The sequence below is a fragment of the Acomys minous genome, assembly GCF_964271855.1.
Source record: "Acomys minous genome assembly, chromosome: 7".
Classification (NCBI taxonomy): domain Eukaryota; kingdom Metazoa; phylum Chordata; class Mammalia; order Rodentia; family Muridae; genus Acomys; species Acomys minous.
The window spans coordinates 6,811,706-6,830,708 of record NC_140488.1 but is presented as its reverse complement, the minus strand read 5'-3'; the positions used below and the strand labels follow the sequence as shown (position 1 = coordinate 6,830,708).

Sequence of the window (19,003 nt, the reverse complement as noted above, 5' to 3'; positions counted from 1 at the left end):
TATGTGTACCCAAAAGATGTTTTCCCCCAAACAGCAAAAAGTAATTTTAAGAGAACGATGTCCCCATTCCCAGTATGTGGGGTGGTGGTTTTTGGTGGGTTATCGATGTCCATTTTTGCCTAGGGGGGTTAGTTGTAAGTTAATAAAAGTTTCATTTAAGGATTTCTTCTATCATTCTTTCTCTCTTATTTTCTATCTTATCTAACATTAGGGAATAAAGGGTGAAGAAGGGACAATATAAGGAAAGAATATAAGGTAGGGTATAGATTTACAGACTAAAAAGTAGATTATTGAATCTGCTGGCCTCAAATAATTTATATTGGTATTCAAATATTTCATATTGGTATTGAAGATTGACAGGAATTTAAGTTTTTTCTTTTTCAACATTTGCTTTATGTATTGTATATGGTATGTTAATGGAAACTTAAATTGTATATTGTACACTGGTAGAAACTTAAGATCATTTTGTTTGACATTTATGTAATGTATTATACATGTACAAATTATTTGAAAAGGTGAAATATAACTGTTAGAAGTTGCTCAGTATGGTCAGAGATAGAAATTGTTAGTTGGTTACTTATAAATCTGACTAGATAATAAATTACTTAATTATAGAATAAGCTTTATTAAGTTTTTTTGTATATGTTTCCAAAGGAATAGATTGATGATGGATAGAATAGATACATTGTCTTCAAATACTTCAGAGATCCAAAGAAAATGGCATTTAATAATAAAGGGATTTTATGACAGAGAAACACATCCGTTCCTGGCAGCACCTCCAGTCTAATCATGCAGCCATCAAGAAAAGATAGTGGCAGACAGCCACTGGTCTGAGGAACTTTGCTTATCTCTACTGCTCATGACAGAATGACCGTCCACTATGATCCAGCCTGATACTGAGAAATTAGCTGCCCAGCCTTGCAGGGATTACATGGGCCAATCCTTCAGGATTCCTGCTTCACAGCAGTCTGTAAGATGCTTTGGACTGGCTAACTGAAGGCTGGGATGCCCCAACAATGGAGAGGAACTTGTGACAGTACAGAAGCAGTCTTTAAGATGCTTTGGACTGGCTGGCTGAAGGCTGGGATGCCCCAACAATGAAGAGGAACTTGTGACAGTACAGACACTCAGCTCTCTGTCCTGTCAATACTTTTGGAAGTTGCTTGCCTGCACTTCCTTCATATTAGATAGTTTTTCCTTCTGGAATCTCTTATGGGGTTGAAGACTAGATAGTAACAGTAGTAATATAAGTTTAGTGTGAAAAATGTAGATATTAGGATAAGAAACAGTAGCATAAGATAGATAATTGAATAATTTCTTAAAAATTTTAATTACAAACGGACTGACTGCTCCTTGTAAATGTGACTTACTGATGATTCTTATTTTGTTGTATATAACTTATTTTATTTAATAGAAAGGGGAGATGAAGGAGAGATAAACATGTTTTTGTTTAGACCACAAGTTGGGGATGAGAAAAAGACTTGTGAGAGAGCAGATGATGTTTATCCCCTTAGAAGTCGAATCACCATGTGGGGGAGATTGGTTATTAACCAGCTGAAAAGCATGCTTGAACAAATTCTGAGAGGAGGTATATATGTGAGCCCAAAATAAGAGGCGGATCCTTTGGAGACTTGGGGATAATTTTGGCTATTCATTCCTGTGCCTCAAGGTGCTCCTAGAGAGAACTGCAGGAGGGAAGGCTTTGGGGCTCTGGGCTCCATTTGAGGCTATGGGTTCTGGTTGCTCCAGGTTCCTGCAGAAGAAATCCTGCTGATTCTGCCAGGATAACCATTCCTCAGAACTGATATCTTTATGGTTTCATTATTGTATTTTTAAAACTCCTTTTCCTATTATTTAGGTTAGTCGGGCTATCAGTGAGGTACTCTCGGTCAATAAGTTCATAATAAAATATATTTACTAAGAAAATTGAGCCTACAGGGAAGAGTCAGGCAGATATCTTGGTGACTGAGAAAAGAACATACAGTGACTAGAGGAGGGAACCAAGGGAGAAGACCCAATTGGGCCAGGAAAATAGAAGGAAAGATGCAATCAATTAGGAGGTCATCCTTTCATAGGATCAGTGCTTGCTCTGTGCCTTCATAGGAGCACGGGGAAGGGGGGGTAGGGGAGGAGCTGAAGTTTGACTTAGAGATGACTAACATGTGTTTCTTCGCCTGTTCCTTGTTTTTAGGATCCTGGAGAGCTTCAGAGAACAGATGAAGTCCCTGCTGTCAATCAACTGTCTTAACCTTACCTTGTAAACCCAGGAGTCAACAAAGGGATTCATAGATGATCCAGGTAAAAAGTCAAAGTATTGTCTTGATTCTCCACCCTAAATCCCAGATGGACATGGCTAGATACTGGTCATTGGCAGGTGACACATGTGGAATAAAAAATCAGCCCTAAACCAGAAAACCAAACCACTTTTCTCAAGGCATTTACTGTGCACAAGTACCCTCCTTACACTGGCTTGCCTAGCAGACGGCATACCCAATGCCTCAGGTTTAAATCATCCCATGATACCAGCCCTCTCCTAAAACCTAGAGGTTGTTTCCTTGCTGAAGTCCTACCCCACTCCCAGTCAGGTGAATTTCCAGCTCCTCTTCCACCTACCTTCCCCACAGGCTGGAACTTGGATTACACAAACACTTGAATTCGCTATTCTAAATACTGCAATTTGCCTGTCCTGTCTGCTGACCTCGGCCTCTCTGTATTTGACATGGTTTGATTCTGTAGGGTTGTGGGTTTTGTTTCATCACCAAGGTGACTATGTGGTTAATTACCCTTTGACTTTTGGGGTCAAGGCCTCCATCTGGGCAGGAAACATCAGTGACTCCAGAAATTTCACCCATTCACCACCCCCATGTCTCTGCAGTGTCAGGACTTGTGTGTGCCATGGAGGAATGCCCAGAGGCTAACTGGAGCCACCAAGTTGTTGGTAGTGTATTGAGCAGTCTCATCCACCAAGTTTCATTAGCTCCCTGGTTTCATCAGACTGCAGCTAAGCCAGGGACCAGATCTACTGGTAGAAGGGTCTCACTCCAAGGACTAAGCCTAAACCCATTTACTGCTTAAGGTTCATAAGCTTAGGATGAGTTTACGCTTGAGGCAGAAAGACAGAGCAGAGGTGGAATGCTGTCTTGCCTGATCATCTTAGCTTCTGTGCAGGGCTACATGCCAGTCTTTATTTCCCACACGCTCATGTCTCAAGTAACTGATTTTCTTTGGGCAACATTTTCCTAGTGTTGACTAAGCACCAGGGTCACAAGCCTTGAATATTTGTGGAAAGCCAGTTGAGATGTGCAAGGCCCTCACTTCTGGGAGTAGTAGGAACATCTAAGACCTGAGCCAACCTCTACCCATCATGGGAGCAGTTTAAAAGAGCACTGATGCACTTATGGCAGGTGCTGAACAAAGTCAAGAATGGTCTAGGAGAGCCAGGGGTTCTTCCCACTGGGGCACTTCCCACCTGGGGCTCTTCCCATCTGGGGTTCTTCCCACCTGGGGCTCTTCCCACCTGGGGCTCTTCCCACCTGGGGCCCTTTTCTCATGGAGCCCCTTCCACTTGGGGCCCTTTCCATCTGGGGTTCTTCCCACCTGCGGCTCTTCCCACGTGGAGCCCTTTCCACCTGCATTGTGGGCAAAGATGCAGAGACAAAAGAGAACTTTGTGCTGCTTATGATATTGGCGATGCACGAGGGCAGAAAGTTGCAGAACCTTTGTATCATACCCAATGGTTCACCAAAGCTGAAGGCAGAGTGCATGCTGAGAGGAAAGAAACAACTACAGAGGGAAGGAAAAGATAGGACCAATAAGGGGGGACTGGGATTGCATTGCATAACAATAGATGATCATGCAGCAGAGCCTTGCTTACTGTTCCTGCTGAAAAGCCTAATCATTTAACATCCCCTGTGGCATAGTTAATGGAAACCTAGCTCTGAATCTGAGAGTTGATTTTTAATTTGGTGTTTGAGAATGAATAACATGTACTTTGATCAGTCTGTCCTTCTCCCTCTCCCCTAACTCCACACATAAGTTTTCCTACCACCACTCTCTGCCCACTGAATCTCTTCAGTGCAGCCAGTATGTGCACGGGTGTGGAGTCATTCACTGGGACACAGACAGCCCATGAGAGAGTCTATATTGCCAGAAAAACAACCCTCAATCTCCTTCTCCCAGCAGCCATTTGTTGTCACTGATGACCCCAGCTTGAGGTTAAAGTGTTGGGGCCACTCCATGGTGATGTGTAATTTGGGTGGCAAGAGTAGTCCTAGGTCAGTTAGTGCAAGGTAAGGCTTCTGGCCACACACATTAATCCTTCATCAGGCGAGCAGGCTCTTGCTTCAGTTAGTCAGAGAGCCTGAGGTGAGGGTTATCAGTGGGGTCTATCAGGCTGTCCTCTGACAGAGTTAGAATCCCAGCAGGAGCTGGGAGTGCAGCAGGGGCTCAGGAGCAAGGCTTCAGGTGGCTTGAGATCACAGCGGGTGGGACAGTTATTAACAGGAACATGTCTCCAGCCCAGTCAGGGTGAACAATACCCACAGGCTACAACATGTCAAGCCTACTTTCCCCTTCATTGTCCGCAAGATACACTTCAAAACATTGCTCAATACACAGCCCTGGCTATTGGCTGCTACTGTGGCATGAAAAGATGTGGAGGAAGGGTGTGGACTGAAGCTGATAGTCTTAATAATACTCTTCCTTTTTTATTATAAAATGCATTTGGGACTAAGAATCTTTATAAATGTTGGATGCCACAGAAAACTCATGAATATGCAGCTGTAAATCTGTGTATATATAATATTCCATTATATATAAGCCAAGTCTTGTCCTTTCTATGTGGAAATGAGCAAGTGTAGAAGTTAAATTAAACCATGTCTGGAAGCTCTTGTGAATTTCATCATTTCCCCTGCGTGAGCCACACTAATATGTAACTCCTGAGCTCTCCCTGGAGGGTGAATTGAACTTGGCCTCATGTTGAAAAGATAAACAAGGTCAAACTGACTCTACCACCCCATGTCTCCTCACTGGGTTATAGTGAGGTGCTTTCAGCTTGGGGCCACTTTATTGACATTGTTGTTGGAGTGGAGAAACACAGGAGAGCTTACAAAGCCACCTACTTTGAATCTTAGAGCTAATGACTACTGTGTTGAGGATGGAGAAGGCAGGCTAGGTCCCGGGGCTTCCTTTCCAGGCTCTTCAATCTAGAAGGTGTTGCAGCTGTTCTGTGGTGTTCGAGAGAAGGACCGAGCTCCTGGGTTGCAGCTGTTGACTCCTCTGCTCACAATCTCTGGAGAACTTCTCTGTGCCTCTACTTACCCTCAGCTGGTAGGAGTTGAGCATATGCAGGAGGGGCAACAACTACAGCAGGAAACTCTGGTGAGTGTCAGCATTTGATGAACTACCTGACAAAGTGAGTGTGACTGTGCTCAGCCATTGCAGGGCTGCTCAAGGAGGTTATCTCCAAGAATAGCCACATTCTAAGCAGTGGGCAGAAGCAGTCATGCCCACAGGTGGCCTCAGGCCTCCTGGAATTCCCATGCCTTCCTAAGAAGTGCTCAAGCTTACCGCTGTCCTCAGAAGTCCTGTGCTTTGTGAGGAAAGTGTTCTGCTCCCCAATGGCATATTCTTCAGCTGAAGAGCAGATTGCTAAAACAACTTTGCAAATGCAGAGCTTAGGCTGTGATTCTGAGAACTATGGATGCTGTCCAGCAAATTAGAGTGAACTCCAAAGTCACACTGGGACCAGGGTGCTTGAGTAGCTATCAAAAGCCCACATGCCACCACCATCCTTCTGTTGCCCTCAGGGCCATACCTCTTTAAGACCTCATCTCCAAATGGGGTGATTTCTGGTAGAGCTATCCATGCCCCTGACCCCCCCCCCACTCCTACCACTCTTAATATAGTGTGGAAATGTTCTTCTTGGTACATGACCAACAAGCAAAATCACCTTTGTGGCCACAATTCTGGGGAGATGATCCCTGAACTGTACTGGCCAGCCAATCTAGCCTGCTTGTGAGCTCCAGGTGCAGTGGTAGACACTGTCTTTAAAAGTAAGATGGGGATAACACACACACAAAGACAAATCAACCAACCAAAAAGGTTGCAGGTGCAAAAAGGGTGCCTATATTCATAGCCACAGAGGAGGGTTCCAGCCATTGGAGTCTGTAAGTGTAGAAAACAGGCCAATGTGCCAGGAACAGGTACTGCATGAAATGTTTCTCTCTAGAACATAGGCTCTTCATCAGGACATAAGTGTGGGTCTACCAAGTCAGAAATATTCCTAGGATTTCAAAGTCAGCCTCACAGACACAATACTTGCAGTACAATATAGTGTTTATTAAGCAAAGACATACCCTTTTTTGAACAGATATTACTTCTCAAATTGGTTGTGTGGAATATAGGTTACAAAGTGGCATAGGACCACAGAAGACATATATGAATAAATCAAGATTAAGGCCCGAGATTTAAAAAAAAAAAAAGGGCGTGATGGAACAATATTTTTCTGCATTTCAAACCTCTGTGGCATTTCTTATTTTGGCAAAAACATTAGTACCCTAGAATTCTGCCCATTGAAGGCAGCTTGCCCCAGCAAAAGCACAGATGTATATACGTATACTTGAAAAAGTGTGGAGCAAGCAGATGGAAATGAATAGTAGTTATCACACACTAATCTGGATGTAATAGTTTGCTTTTGCAGCTTCCTTTCCATTAAACTCATTATGCTTAAGAAACAACTAAAAACTAAACTTATGAGTAAAGAAAATAACCCACCCACCCTCTCACATCAAGGGACTCTTGTATGTCCCTTTCCCATATAGACCATGGACTTAGGTCTTCTGCCTCATCTTCCCCTTAGGGGTGAGGATTGATGGTGTTCTCTTCAGTCAGAAAATATGCAGAATTATCTTGACCAGGCTGCCTGGTCTCTCTCAGGTAAGCAGAAGAGGCATGCTGCAAAGAAAAAAAAAAAAAAAAGCAGGGAGAGTGGTAAACTGAAATATTCTGTGGTGATAGGAGTATTCCTTTATTTCAAGCCAGTGAGCCACTGACAAGTATCTTTGCATTATTGGTTTACAAGGTACTAGCAGAGGAGAGAGAGAGGCAGGGGGGGATGGAGAGAGAGAGATAGATAGATAGATAGATAGAGAGAGAGAGAGAGAGAAACAGAGACAGAGACAGAGACAGAGAGACAGAGACAGAGAGAGACAGAGACAGAGAGACAGAGACAGAGACAGAGACAGAGACAGAGACAGAGACAGAGACAGAAAGAGAGCTTGGAAAGTTAGGATTCCTGTACTATTCTTCCTTCCAGATGCCCCTTGGCTTAATGGCCGTCCTGAGAACCCAAAACTTCCTTTTAGTCTGCAGCATATGTGTCTGGCCCTCCATTCCCCAGCTTTTGTGAAGTCAGACCTAGCCAAAGTCTCAACTTTAGCCTTGGATTGAAGTCATTTCTGCACTTACACAGTGGAAGTAAAGGTGTCAGCTCCCACCAGGAAGTGGAGGAGGACAAGCACAAAGGCAGTGTTACAGGTATCAGTTGTAGAACTCTTTTTTGACTCTATTTTGAAGTGATTCAGGACCAAGTAAGTGGAACCAAATGGGGTGAATGAGGAAAATAGATTCAGAAGGAGTTGGGTTTCAAGCAGACAGCTGAAGACCAGGACAGGAGTGAGCAGAAAGGAAAGAGCCCAGTCAGAGTCATATGTCCACAGGATGAAACTCTTGCCTTCCTACTCTCTTTCCCAATGAGCTATCTGAAACCCGACGTTCACTGCCTGGACGATTAGATCAATTTGCTGTCAACTCTGATTCTTAGAGTTCCACTCAAGAACATCATTGTATTGGTAATGGGCACAAAAAGGGCTACCTTTTGGAGTCTACTTTGCTAGTGAGCCCGTCAGACCATTTGCCAATTTTAATCTCGGTATGAGATCATAGGGACCCAATTTCTGGTGACACTGATGGTTCATTTGGTCAAGGCATGTATATGAAAATGGTACACATTTAGCTATCTAGAATTTCTAAACATTTAAAATGAAAATACTTTTGATGTCTTGCTTCTTTGCCAGATTGAATGTTTCTGCTCCTTATAAGGCTAGCTGGGACTTTACATGAAGAGCTAAATCTGCTGGGTTATTTTTATCAGGACCAGTTTTATTCTGTAAGTGTAGCCCTTAAAGATGGTCCCCAAGGTCTGTCTGCCCTGTCTAACATAAGGCAACTCCATAGATAAATGCTAAGCACACTCACTCAGCAAAGGGAATTTTAAGGAACTTTTTCAACATGATGAGACCTATCCAAGGTAGGTTCTAGACTGTATTGCAGTATTGCAAAATGGATAATCTCAGTAAGGAATCTGGATTCAGTGTTGAGCTTGGCACTAAAGTGAGGTGTGGCTGGGGAAGACTGAAAGTCAGATTGTATTTAGGAATCATTTATGCAGCTCAGTCATACAAGGATCTTTGTAGCTGTTACTACTGCAATAAAACCCAATGGTTTTACTCAGCAGTGAGTTCTACCATCACATGTGTGACTTCCTTCACATTGATAATGCTTTCAACTCTGCATACCAAATAGAGAACATATTGCTGGGGCATTCTCCTTATGAAGAAGAGTCCCAGATCAAAAGAAAAAAGCTATAGGGCATTTCAACTCTATCATACAGATTCCCTCTTAGACTGTAGAGCCACAAGTTGAAATAAGTCACAAATGACTCTAAGTCTCACAGACAGGAATTTACACAAGCAAACTGAAAGTTCCATGCAAAACCTCTGAAAAAATGTCTGTAGTAAAATTATTCATAATTATCAAAAACTTGAAAGCAATTCAGATGTTTTTCTGCTGATGGAGGGATTAAAATTGGCAATATAGTCATAATGTGGAATAAATGAAAGTGATCCATTGTTTCCTGTGACATGAAATTTGCTAACTGTACATTTCTAAGAAAAGGAGACAGATGAAAATGTCCTCACATTGGTAATAAGAATGAAACCAATGTTGTTTTGATTATGTAATGTGTGACATTAAGGGCATCACAATGGAATGGATAGGTATTCTTTTTTGCTTTTGTCCATCTTCCCGTGTATTGCTCTTTCTATTCCAATTACTTTATTTTTGTGACAACTTCCATGAATCCCAGGATGGCCTTGAACTCATGGCATAGATAATGGCCATGAACCCCTGACCCTTCTGCCTCTCCCTCCTGACTACTGCATTGAAAATTTTCTCTAAGTCCAAAATTAGTTCAAAATGAAAAACATTTACAAAATATAAGCATCAGGATCAGGCAGAGTGCCCCACCAGATACATCCCAATTGCTCCACGCAGCTTCAGAATGCACACTTCACAACAATGCTATGGATACAAGCAAATTGCACTTCTTCAATCATTCAGTTAGTTTTATATATTCCATTTTAGTCCTTTTGGAAAATTCTAGTTCCCTGACAGTTTCAGTGCTCAGAGCTTTGACTAAACTTTTCTGCTATCAATCACTTCCAAATCACTTTTGCATCTTAATAGTATATTTGCAATTTTCTGGTTCCAAATGAAAAAATAAAATAAATATCAGTAAGCCATAGCAAGCACTCCAGATGCTGCTAAATTTCAATGTCTCTTGCTGGTTATCTGGCTTTGCTCCTCTGACTGGAAAGGCTAGCTGTGGGATCTTATAAGGATTGCTCCACAGCTGGTTTAACAATAATGAATATAATTCCACAGAACAACCCTACAAGGTAACTTCAGATAAGTACGTTAAGTGCAATCACTCTTCATGTAAATGTTAGAAATGGTCACACACACACACACACACACACACACACACACACACACACACCTACCTTTGTGCTGTTTTCAAAGAACTATTTGGAAAGGAGATCTGAAACTTACAGAAATAATGGAAGTGGTGCTACTAAAACTATTTGACAATTAAACCTACATTTGAAACTGAGGAGAAAAGAAAGATGAACCATAATAAGTGAAAATGTCACAATATAACTTATCTGCAATGAGATCCATGTCTCAAGTGTTGCAGGTTTTATACAATGGTATAATTAGGACTTTGTTATAGAAACACATAAAAAAAGCAGCAGTATTTTGGAGGGATTAACCACCTTCACTGCTACTTCCATTACATTGTCCTGGCAACACACATGCCTATAATTCTGTCATCTCTGCACTCAGGAGTGGAGCTAAAGGGCCCGCTCTGACTTCTAGGACAGGGTGAACAATACATAAAAAATTTGCGGCAAAACATCAACAAAACTAACAACAAAAACATGTTGTTACACTAAGACACTGCAAGGACATAAACAATAAAGTGTTATTTATTCAAAGACAGATCTATCACAATGTTTGCAGTATTAAAATCAAAAGCAAGTGAATAATACAAATTCAACAGAAAAAAAGGAGAGTCTGCACATTTCTAACTGGGGTTTCTAAAATGTGTAAGATCAGTGATTGCTTGAATCTATGAGAAGATATTTACTTATATTTCTCTGAATCATCATCTCAAAGATTTACAGAAAATGAGCAAAATTGGACATGACACCTGTGATTTCACAGTGTTATAAACAGAACACTATTTTAAACCTCCTAACAACCTTGAAGGTCATCTGATTTATTTCATCCACTTCCAAGTAGCTCATTGTACCTACTCGATATCAGGGGTGTAAAACCCGTGGAAGAAAGGCTTGTCCTCGTACCTGTGCACTTCCTTGTAGTTGCACTTATGTTTCTGCTTGTGCTCAACCGAGCTGATTTCCTGGTCTGAATTGTTCCAAGTGGCCTTTGCTGAGTGGCTGGTCGAATATCTACAATCTCAACCTGAGATTCCAAAAGAAGAGAATACATTTGACTAGCGGGATAGAATAAGACACAAATAATAGGAAACACAGGCAGAACTCAAACACTTTAAACATAATAACATACTTCAAGCAATTGAGAAGCCAACACTGTGTGTGTGTGTGTGTGTGTGTGTGTGTATGTGTGTGTTTGTGTGTGTGTTTGTAACAGACATGAAGTAAATAACAACATTAGAGGGATAAAGGTTCATAGTTCTACACAACGGTGGTCAGTGTACATACTTCTGAGTCTGAATTAGGATGTTCCATTTTCGCAGCTTCATCCTGGCAAATTCTTTGCAATTCATTCTTCTGGCGTCGTTTTTCAAGCCTCAATAAAGCCATAAAGAAAGAATTATCAAAATGTGTGTTGTGTACTGGCCAGGAAACTTGCTCTTTGTTGGATAGCTTTCATTGCACTAGACAGGGTTATATAAGCTGATGGAGGGAGAAAAAAAGTCAGTGACAGTTTTGCCAGCTGTGAACACTGTCATCAACAATAATGACTGGCATGGCAAAATATGCCCACGTTTACAACAGTTGCATCAATGCTACGTGGCAACCGAGCAATTTCTGAATGGATTGATGGCCATACCACGGGAGGAAACATATGTCTGGTATTATAAGTCTGATCAAGAACACAATGCTGGGGAGTTCACCAGCCCCAAGAGTGAATCTACTTGCCATTACCTTGCTAAATGGGCATAGCGTCAATGTGCTCTCTAAATTAATGTCTTTATGCAATTCGTCTTTATGCCCATGGATTAGTGCAGTTCTCAGATCTCATCAGAGAAGTTCATTTATGCAGTATTCAGTGGTTAAAATTGAAACTCACAACTAGTCAAGCTATAGAGAATTAAGTGTTATTGGCATGTTTAGATATACATGGTACATCTGTAAGAGCCGCTTCCACACAAGGCTTAGGGAGTATTGCAGAAGGTAGGGCAGGAAGGCTGTAGGAATCAGAGATCAGGGAGATAACAGTGTCATGTGGACCATGACGGGAAGACTGCACTCAGGAGCTCATAATAGTGGCGTGGCCACATGAGACCCACAGAAGCCCTACCTCCTGTAATACTGCTCCAAAGAGTGTTTATTCTAATTGACCTCTTTAGAACAATATAGAAATATGATCCAATGAGAAGCCACTGTTAGAACCCAATCTCTGCTCTGAACACAGTAAAGACATTCATAAACAGAAAGAACTCTAGCTCAAGGACGGGAACTAGCCACTCAGATGTTTGTTTTGATAAATCTCTGGGTATTGTGTTTATTTCATACTCCATTATCTATTTTTCTCTTTATGGATTAAGCTTAACATCCAAATGGTATAACGAGAACACTTTTTTTACACAATGAGAAAGACCAAGGACAACCTATTTTAAGTAAAGCAAATGGTTTCAGAAGGTCTACTCAGGTTACATATGCTCATGGTAAGGTTTTGTCAACTAGTTCATATTTTATTTGCTTTCTCAGTGTCTCTACTTGTAAAGACAGAGTTGACAGAGGATAACTGTGAACTATTGATTATCCTTACTCCATATCTCAAATGCTATCACGTGTGCTTTCAATACTCCTGTTTTTAAAAATATGTATTTCTTTATTCAGTGTGTGTGTGTGTGTGTGTGTGTGTGTGTGTGTGTGTGTGTGTGTTCATGTATGTCACTTGTGTGGAGGACAAAGGAAAACATTCAGGAATCAATCCTCTCTTTCTACTACGTGGGTTCTAAGAGTTAGGCTCACAATCTCAGATGTACTGTGTATATTTTTTTCTTGTTCCATTATTGGACCAATCTAGAAAATAATGCAACAGACACCAGTTACATAGTTCCTCACATACATGAAAATACACAGATTTGGAAACCAGCAAATTGGTCATCTTAGATTCATTTGAAATCCTTAGTTGATCATGTATTGTATGCAATTTCTTTAGTAAAAAAGTGTTTCAGCTCTGCGTTACTTACAGCCATGATACCTCTTACCTGGGGCACTTCACAGGAATGTCATCATCCGAGTCAATAACTATAACATTGGATTGAATTTCAGTGGGGTGTTCCTGCAGAAAGATTAGCATATCCATTTCCGTTGTTGCCATCATCATGTTGGCATCTTTGAGAGTCAAACCCACAGTCAAGCCCCAGCCTAATTTCCACTCAAATGTCTCTGCATACTAAAATATGCTTGACATATATAGCATCCATTACATATTCTAGTTACAACTGATCCACAGGTCAGTGTGAGGAAGACACCACGTTTATAGGTATAAAAACAAAGTATACACAAAATGATTTATCCCAAGCCTAGTAGATCCAGAAGAGGAATTTCATTTTCACTCAAGTTCACCGCTCACGATTTTATGCCATCATACTGTAAAGACTGTAAAGACTCTTCTGACTGCTGTCCTTCTGTTCTCATCTTTTATAAAATACACACCAGTATAGGAACAGTGTCCTAGAGGCCTAGAGAGAAAAACTGGAGTAAATCACAAGTAGACGTCCTGGTGCCTTGATGAAGGCTAGCGGAATATGGATCGGCCAAGTAAGATTCATTTTCTCTTTCTCAGAAGAGGAAGCAGATCTTGGGACTGAGTCCTACATCTTTGAAGTCTACATTCTCATGGCAGATGACAGACAACTTCCTTCAGTTTTCGCTTCTATACAACGTTCATTACTGTTTTCAATATGGAGAGGCGGTTTATTCTAAAACTGAATGTGGGAGTGATGGATCTGCTACACCACCACAAGAGGATCATGTACCACAGGCCAGAGGTCTTCATCTAGGCTGCTAACACTGCCCTGTCCATGGTGTTCTACTTATGCCCCCATTGGTGCCAAATCCTTGAGATTCCATCCACTGTAATCACTGTAATCAGTCCAGATTCCTGCCATTCACCTCCTAAACAAATATACAATTGCTCCTTCCTCACTGAATACTGAGTCCCTCTGCACTGATGTCCAGCTGCTGAAAGCAAAGATGATGTGCCCTTCAAAGTGAGGGAGACATAAAACATACTCACTGATTCGTGTGGCTTAGGAAGGATGGAAATGGTTCCCACGAGATAGTACTGTTGCTCCCCTAACAGCCTTGGAGCTGATGACCGAATGTTTCTGCTGTTAGGAACATATTTCTTCCAAACCATAAATGACTCTAAAGATGACACAATGTCAATTAATTTAAAAAGTATACTGGATAAATAAGGTGGCAGCTAAATAATACATCACAATGCTGTTTGCCACCCCAATGGCATTTTTCAAGATTTTGAGCCATGGTATTTTTCTTGTCTTCTTTCATTGACAGCCAAGCTCTGCAGATTCCCCAGATGGTCATCACCAAAATATGAAAACCAAATGTAAACTTGTGCTGAGGTCAGTCTTTTGCTGTTGCTCAATTGATTGTTGTGGAAGTCTCTAAAAAAACTGTGTGTGTGTTTGTGTCTGTGTGTGTGTGTGTGCATGCATTTTTCCATATGTTTTAAAGATATTTCACCTTTAATTTCTAAGAAACATGAAAAATATTTTAATTAGCATTTGGTTACCTGAAGCACAAACTATACCTCACCTCTGATTGTCTTGTATATTTTATGGCTCTGAAGCAGTTAACTTTTTATATGTCAATTTCTCTGCTTGCACATCCTTAAACCTTAAAAATTAAACATCAGGCCCCATAGCATACATGCCATAAATGTGGAAATAGCATAGATTTGTCTAGTGAAAATGTTAGAGAGATGACTTCTTTCCCCAGGTTAGTGTGCAGAACTTTAGTGTTTATATTTTATATATTGGTCCTTGATAGGATGCTAGAATTCTAGACCCCCAACCCAACCAGTAATTCAATCTGTGGTATGATTTACAAGCTACACAATCCATTTGTAACTTTAGGTGTTCATAGAGTTGCCTTTAAGCTTGGCAGTGCATTAACCTTTTCTTTTTTTATTAAGTTTTAAAAATATTTTGTTTTCTAAGGTGAGACAGCCATCATTTACCGATGTCATCTACCATATTTCTATATGGGACCACTTTATAAAAGTCACTACTATTTTTTTAATGCCTAATAGGCATAGCCATAAATTGTGAGTCTATTGATGTTAGATGTTTTGTAAAGGCCAATAACACAAGAACATGTATGCTAGCAATCAGGGAATACATCACACCTGATCATCATGTATATATCATGGGATGGATTGCTTACCATCATAATAATTCTGCAGGTACAAGATGAATTTCACATAGGCATACATTTTGTTTTTTTCATATTTGCCTCTCTCAGCATCTCTTTGCTGGGCATTCTGATACGCATTTCCTTTTCTTACCCAACAGCAAAATTCAACAAGACTTCCAACTAAGGAGAGCAAGAGGCAAAGTTATGTAGTCTGCGGGATTATTTCACACAATGAAAGTCTTCCTTAGTTAAAAGAACATTTTAAAGAACACAACTCTCTTCCCATGAACACTGATACTCACTGAGCTATCATTGTTGTATGTGTAGACTAGTATACTGGTATTTATATAGCACTACTAAAATCAGAGAATTACTTCTGTAATTAGGGCTTAGGATAAAGAACAAGACAGAGTGGAGGATGATTATTCCATAAAATAATTTTCTTGATTCTTTGATAATTTCATATACGCATGTGATATATTTTGGTCAAGTTTATGTCCCATGCCTCCCAAACTCTCCCAGATCCAGTTTCACATCTACTCATAACCCTTTGGGGGACAAATGACCTTTTCACGGAGTCACTTAAGACCATTGAAAAACACAGATATTTACATTAAAATTCACAGCAGTAGAAAAATTAGTTATGATGTACTGGTGAAAATAACGTTATGGTTGGAGGTCAGCACTGCATGAGGAACTGTATTAAAGGGTCACAGCATTAGGAAGATTGAGAACCACTGGGACAGAGCATGCTCAGCCAGCCAGGGACCACGTCATTGAAGAAAACCCACTCACCTTCCCCCAGTATCCACGAAATGTCACTAGCTCCTTGGCTGAGAGTCAGGGCCCATGAACTACTACTCCCTATTCCTCCAGAGGAGATAGTTTTTTAATGTAAGAAATGTTGTGAATGAAATTATAGGCTATAAACTTAAATGAATATATGATCATCAGCTATATTACCTGATATTTTTTTGACAAAAATTGCTAAGGGGTAAGAGAGAAAGAAATTATTCAACTGAGTGTTACTGGTCACTCAAAAATCCAAAATTAAATTGAAACAAAACAAAGCCATGTATACATACCTGCATTTGCCAAAGGAAGTTGGAGAATGATCTTCTGAGATATTTCATCCTTTTGTTCATCAAGAATAATATCTAATAAAGTCTTTCCCACAATATCTTCCTGGAGAGAGTGAGAGAGAACAGCCTTTGCTTTCTATACTAATACTATTAGTCTGCCCTGTGAACCTAGCTCTGCCCTTGCCCACCTATAGGTATAGGTAGGTGCTGAGCTTCAACCCAATTGCATTGCCCTCCAGTAACTGCTCCATGCTACAGCCCATTCTGGCCATGGTTTTCCTGTGTATTATCTACCTCAAACAGTTGAAGCCTTTCCTATCCATCTCGGAGACCACCAACGCTGTAACCACCACCATGTACTGTTTCCAGAATTTGTTTTTATTGACTTGACACGAAAACCAGTGGAGAAGATGATGAAATATGGGCATAGTTGGATACCAATGGGTTATATGAGGCTAAAAGTAAATCACCCGTAAACAGAAAACCATAATGACCCGCTTCTCCAGAATCTGGAAGAACTTACTAGACGGTGGCCAAGAAGAGGTAACACATTCTGTGATATAAAAACGACTTTTCCATCTATGTTCATGATAGTTGAAATGTTTTCCAATGGCTAATAAAGACATAATAATAATATAATTCAATAGTGGAACAATAATAAAATGATAGCTTTATTTCTAAGTGCATAAATAATTATAATAGAACACTGAAAATGTTTTCCATTTCTTACATATCGTTAAGGTAGGACCATACCTAATTAAATTCTTCCTCCTACACAACAGAATCTACTTAACCTTAGGCATGAGATACTTATCAAATGATGTGTCACTTACACAAATGTCAGTGTGCACCCAATTAACACTAAACATGGGAATTTTTAGACATGAAAAGTGCACTTAACATACGAACATAGATAACATGGGTTTTTTGAAGTTTGATGTGATCTGAGAAGTGAAATGTAAGCAAAAGGTCTCCAAAGAAAATTATCATAGAAATATCAATTTGGGGGCTGAGGCTATAGCTCAGTGGTAGGACATTTCCCTAGTGTTTGTGAGGACCTGGGTTCCATCTTTAGCATAAAAGGAAAAGAAGACATCAACTTATAAGTTAAAATACATGGTAAAACACAGCCAGAGAGTTTTGTATGTGTTTATGTTGGTAGAGTACTTACCAGGTGCAAAAGGACCTGGTTTATAATCCCAGTAACAGAAAAAAACAAATAAACAATGACAACAACAACAAAACAACCACCCAAATCAACAACTACTACAACAACAACAACAACAACAACAACAAAACTAAAGTAAGCCTAAAGCCAGGACCTGATAGGACTCTGACTGCAAGTTTTAGGAAGATTTTCAGGGAATGTCACTGAAAGGTTAAAATGAAGAAACTATATGACCAGTCCTCAACATATTAGAGGATACCATAGACGCTAATGGTTCTTCTTCTAGATATACATGAGGAAAAAAGCAGCGCCTCAAAGAACTGTGTTTGTCCACATTCTTGGCAGCATTATTCACAATAGCAAAAAGGTGAAGGCAATCTACTATGGTTTGGATATGGCCAGTCCTGCAAGCACTCATGCCTTGAAAGCTTGGCCCCCATTGCACACTGTGAGAGGTGGTAGGGTCTGTAAGAGGAGAAGCAGAGTGCTAGGTCACTAGGGATACTGCTTACCACTCTTTGGCTTTCTGTCTTACAGTATGGTTGTTCTCTCACTTCCTACCTCCACTGTAAATCCAGCTCCACCATGAAGCCATCTCACAAGCGATACAACCAAGCGGCCATCCACGACGGAAGCAGAATTTTGAACTTGCACTAAATAAACCTCATTTCTTAGAAGGCAGCTACGCTCACCACTATACCACCAATGCCACATCAAGCTTTTTGTCTTTATAGAGTAACCAAACTTAGCAGTTTTATTTACCGCAGAGAAAGCTTAACATATACTCCAAGCAACTGACAGATAAAAGGCTCTGAAAAATGTAGCATAACAAGTAGGTAAATCTTATTTAGCCTTTACAGGGAATTCTGCCACCAAATATTTTAGTGAGTGAAATAAGCCATTCCAGAAAAGAAGCATGTTTCATTTTATGACATCTGTAAAATAATTAAATTGTAAGGAGAAAGAAAGAAGTGAAAAGCAAACCATAAAAATAATAAAAATTTTTAAAAAGAAAATGAAAATCAGCTCTTTGAAAAGAGAAATCCTGGTGATAAGCCCCTGATAAAGTGAATTGCATAATGAAAACCACAATCTTCAAAAAACAAGTTTATTTTATGTGTATGAGTGGGTTTTTTTCCCTGCATACATGTCTGTCCGACCCTCTGGGACTGGAGTTACAGAGAATTGTGAGCTGTTGCATGAGTGCTGGGAATTAAACTCAGATCCTCTGCAAGAGCATCAGTGCTCCTTTTTTTGGGGGGGGAGACAGGGTCTCTCCATGTAGCCTTGGCTGTCCTGGACTCACTTTGTAGACCATGCCGGCCTCGAACTCACTGCTAGGTAAGTGCTGCGACTGAGCTATAACCCCAGCCTCAGTTGAAATTAAAAACAAAAGACGAAAGAAAAAAACTCCACCTTCTTTTCATGGCTCAAAATAATGGCCCAAGCTACACCTCGTTCCAGAGGCCTTAATTTTTTAAACATTTTTTCTGCTTAAAGACAGCTGTGCTCATACTTACAGAATGTTTGTGGCACGAAAAGCTTCTCTAAGAAAAGGTTTTCCAGGGAAGTTACTCACACATGACAGAAGCTAAAAGGTGGCAGAGGAGGCATTTCCCCCTGCACTTGTGCCGATAAACATCCCTGTGGTTTATAGTCACCTTCTATAGTAGTTCAAATATGCATTAGGTTTTATACAACTTATTGAAAGACTTCAAATGATAATTTTGAGGCCTCTACACAACACAAAT

The 19,003-nt window shown here is 40.4% G+C and overlaps 1 protein-coding gene and 1 long non-coding RNA gene across 12 annotated transcripts in view; one reads left to right on the top strand and one right to left on the bottom strand.

Moving 5' to 3' along the window:
• Nucleotides 1-1,613: 1,613 nt before the first annotated feature.
• Nucleotides 1,614-18,488, top strand: LOC311601323. 7 transcript variants are annotated; one of them, XR_014780496.1, is made up of 6 exons: nucleotides 1,614-1,669; nucleotides 2,192-2,298; nucleotides 3,244-3,400; nucleotides 5,195-5,379; nucleotides 13,408-14,209; nucleotides 17,790-18,488. It is a non-coding gene; the product is annotated as an uncharacterized lncRNA (long non-coding RNA). The 7 variants fall into 7 exon arrangements; XR_014780495.1 differs by lacking the exon at nucleotides 3,244-3,400; XR_014780494.1 differs by lacking the exons at nucleotides 3,244-3,400; nucleotides 5,195-5,379.
• Nucleotides 1,708-19,003, bottom strand: part of LOC311601307 (circadian clock protein PASD1-like) — a 49,807-nt gene continuing 32,511 nt past the window's right edge. For 3 of the 5 annotated variants that reach the window (XM_084788690.1, XM_084788691.1, XM_084788689.1), the window contains exons 3-9: nucleotides 16,608-16,697; nucleotides 16,088-16,187; nucleotides 15,033-15,182; nucleotides 13,861-13,991; nucleotides 12,827-12,900; nucleotides 11,088-11,175; nucleotides 9,437-10,827 (exon numbers count right to left, since the gene is read on the bottom strand). In XM_084788690.1, the coding sequence (XP_084644816.1) occupies nucleotides 10,627-10,827; nucleotides 11,088-11,175; nucleotides 12,827-12,900; nucleotides 13,861-13,991; nucleotides 15,033-15,182; nucleotides 16,088-16,187; nucleotides 16,608-16,697 (834 nt within the window). In that variant the 3' untranslated portion in view covers nucleotides 9,437-10,626. Of the gene's footprint in view, nucleotides 1,754-6,401; nucleotides 6,955-9,436; nucleotides 10,828-11,087; nucleotides 11,176-12,826; nucleotides 12,901-13,860; nucleotides 13,992-15,032; nucleotides 15,183-16,087; nucleotides 16,188-16,607; nucleotides 16,698-19,003 lie in introns of those variants that run through there. The other 2 variants (XM_084788693.1, XM_084788692.1) reach the window with 2 other exon arrangements.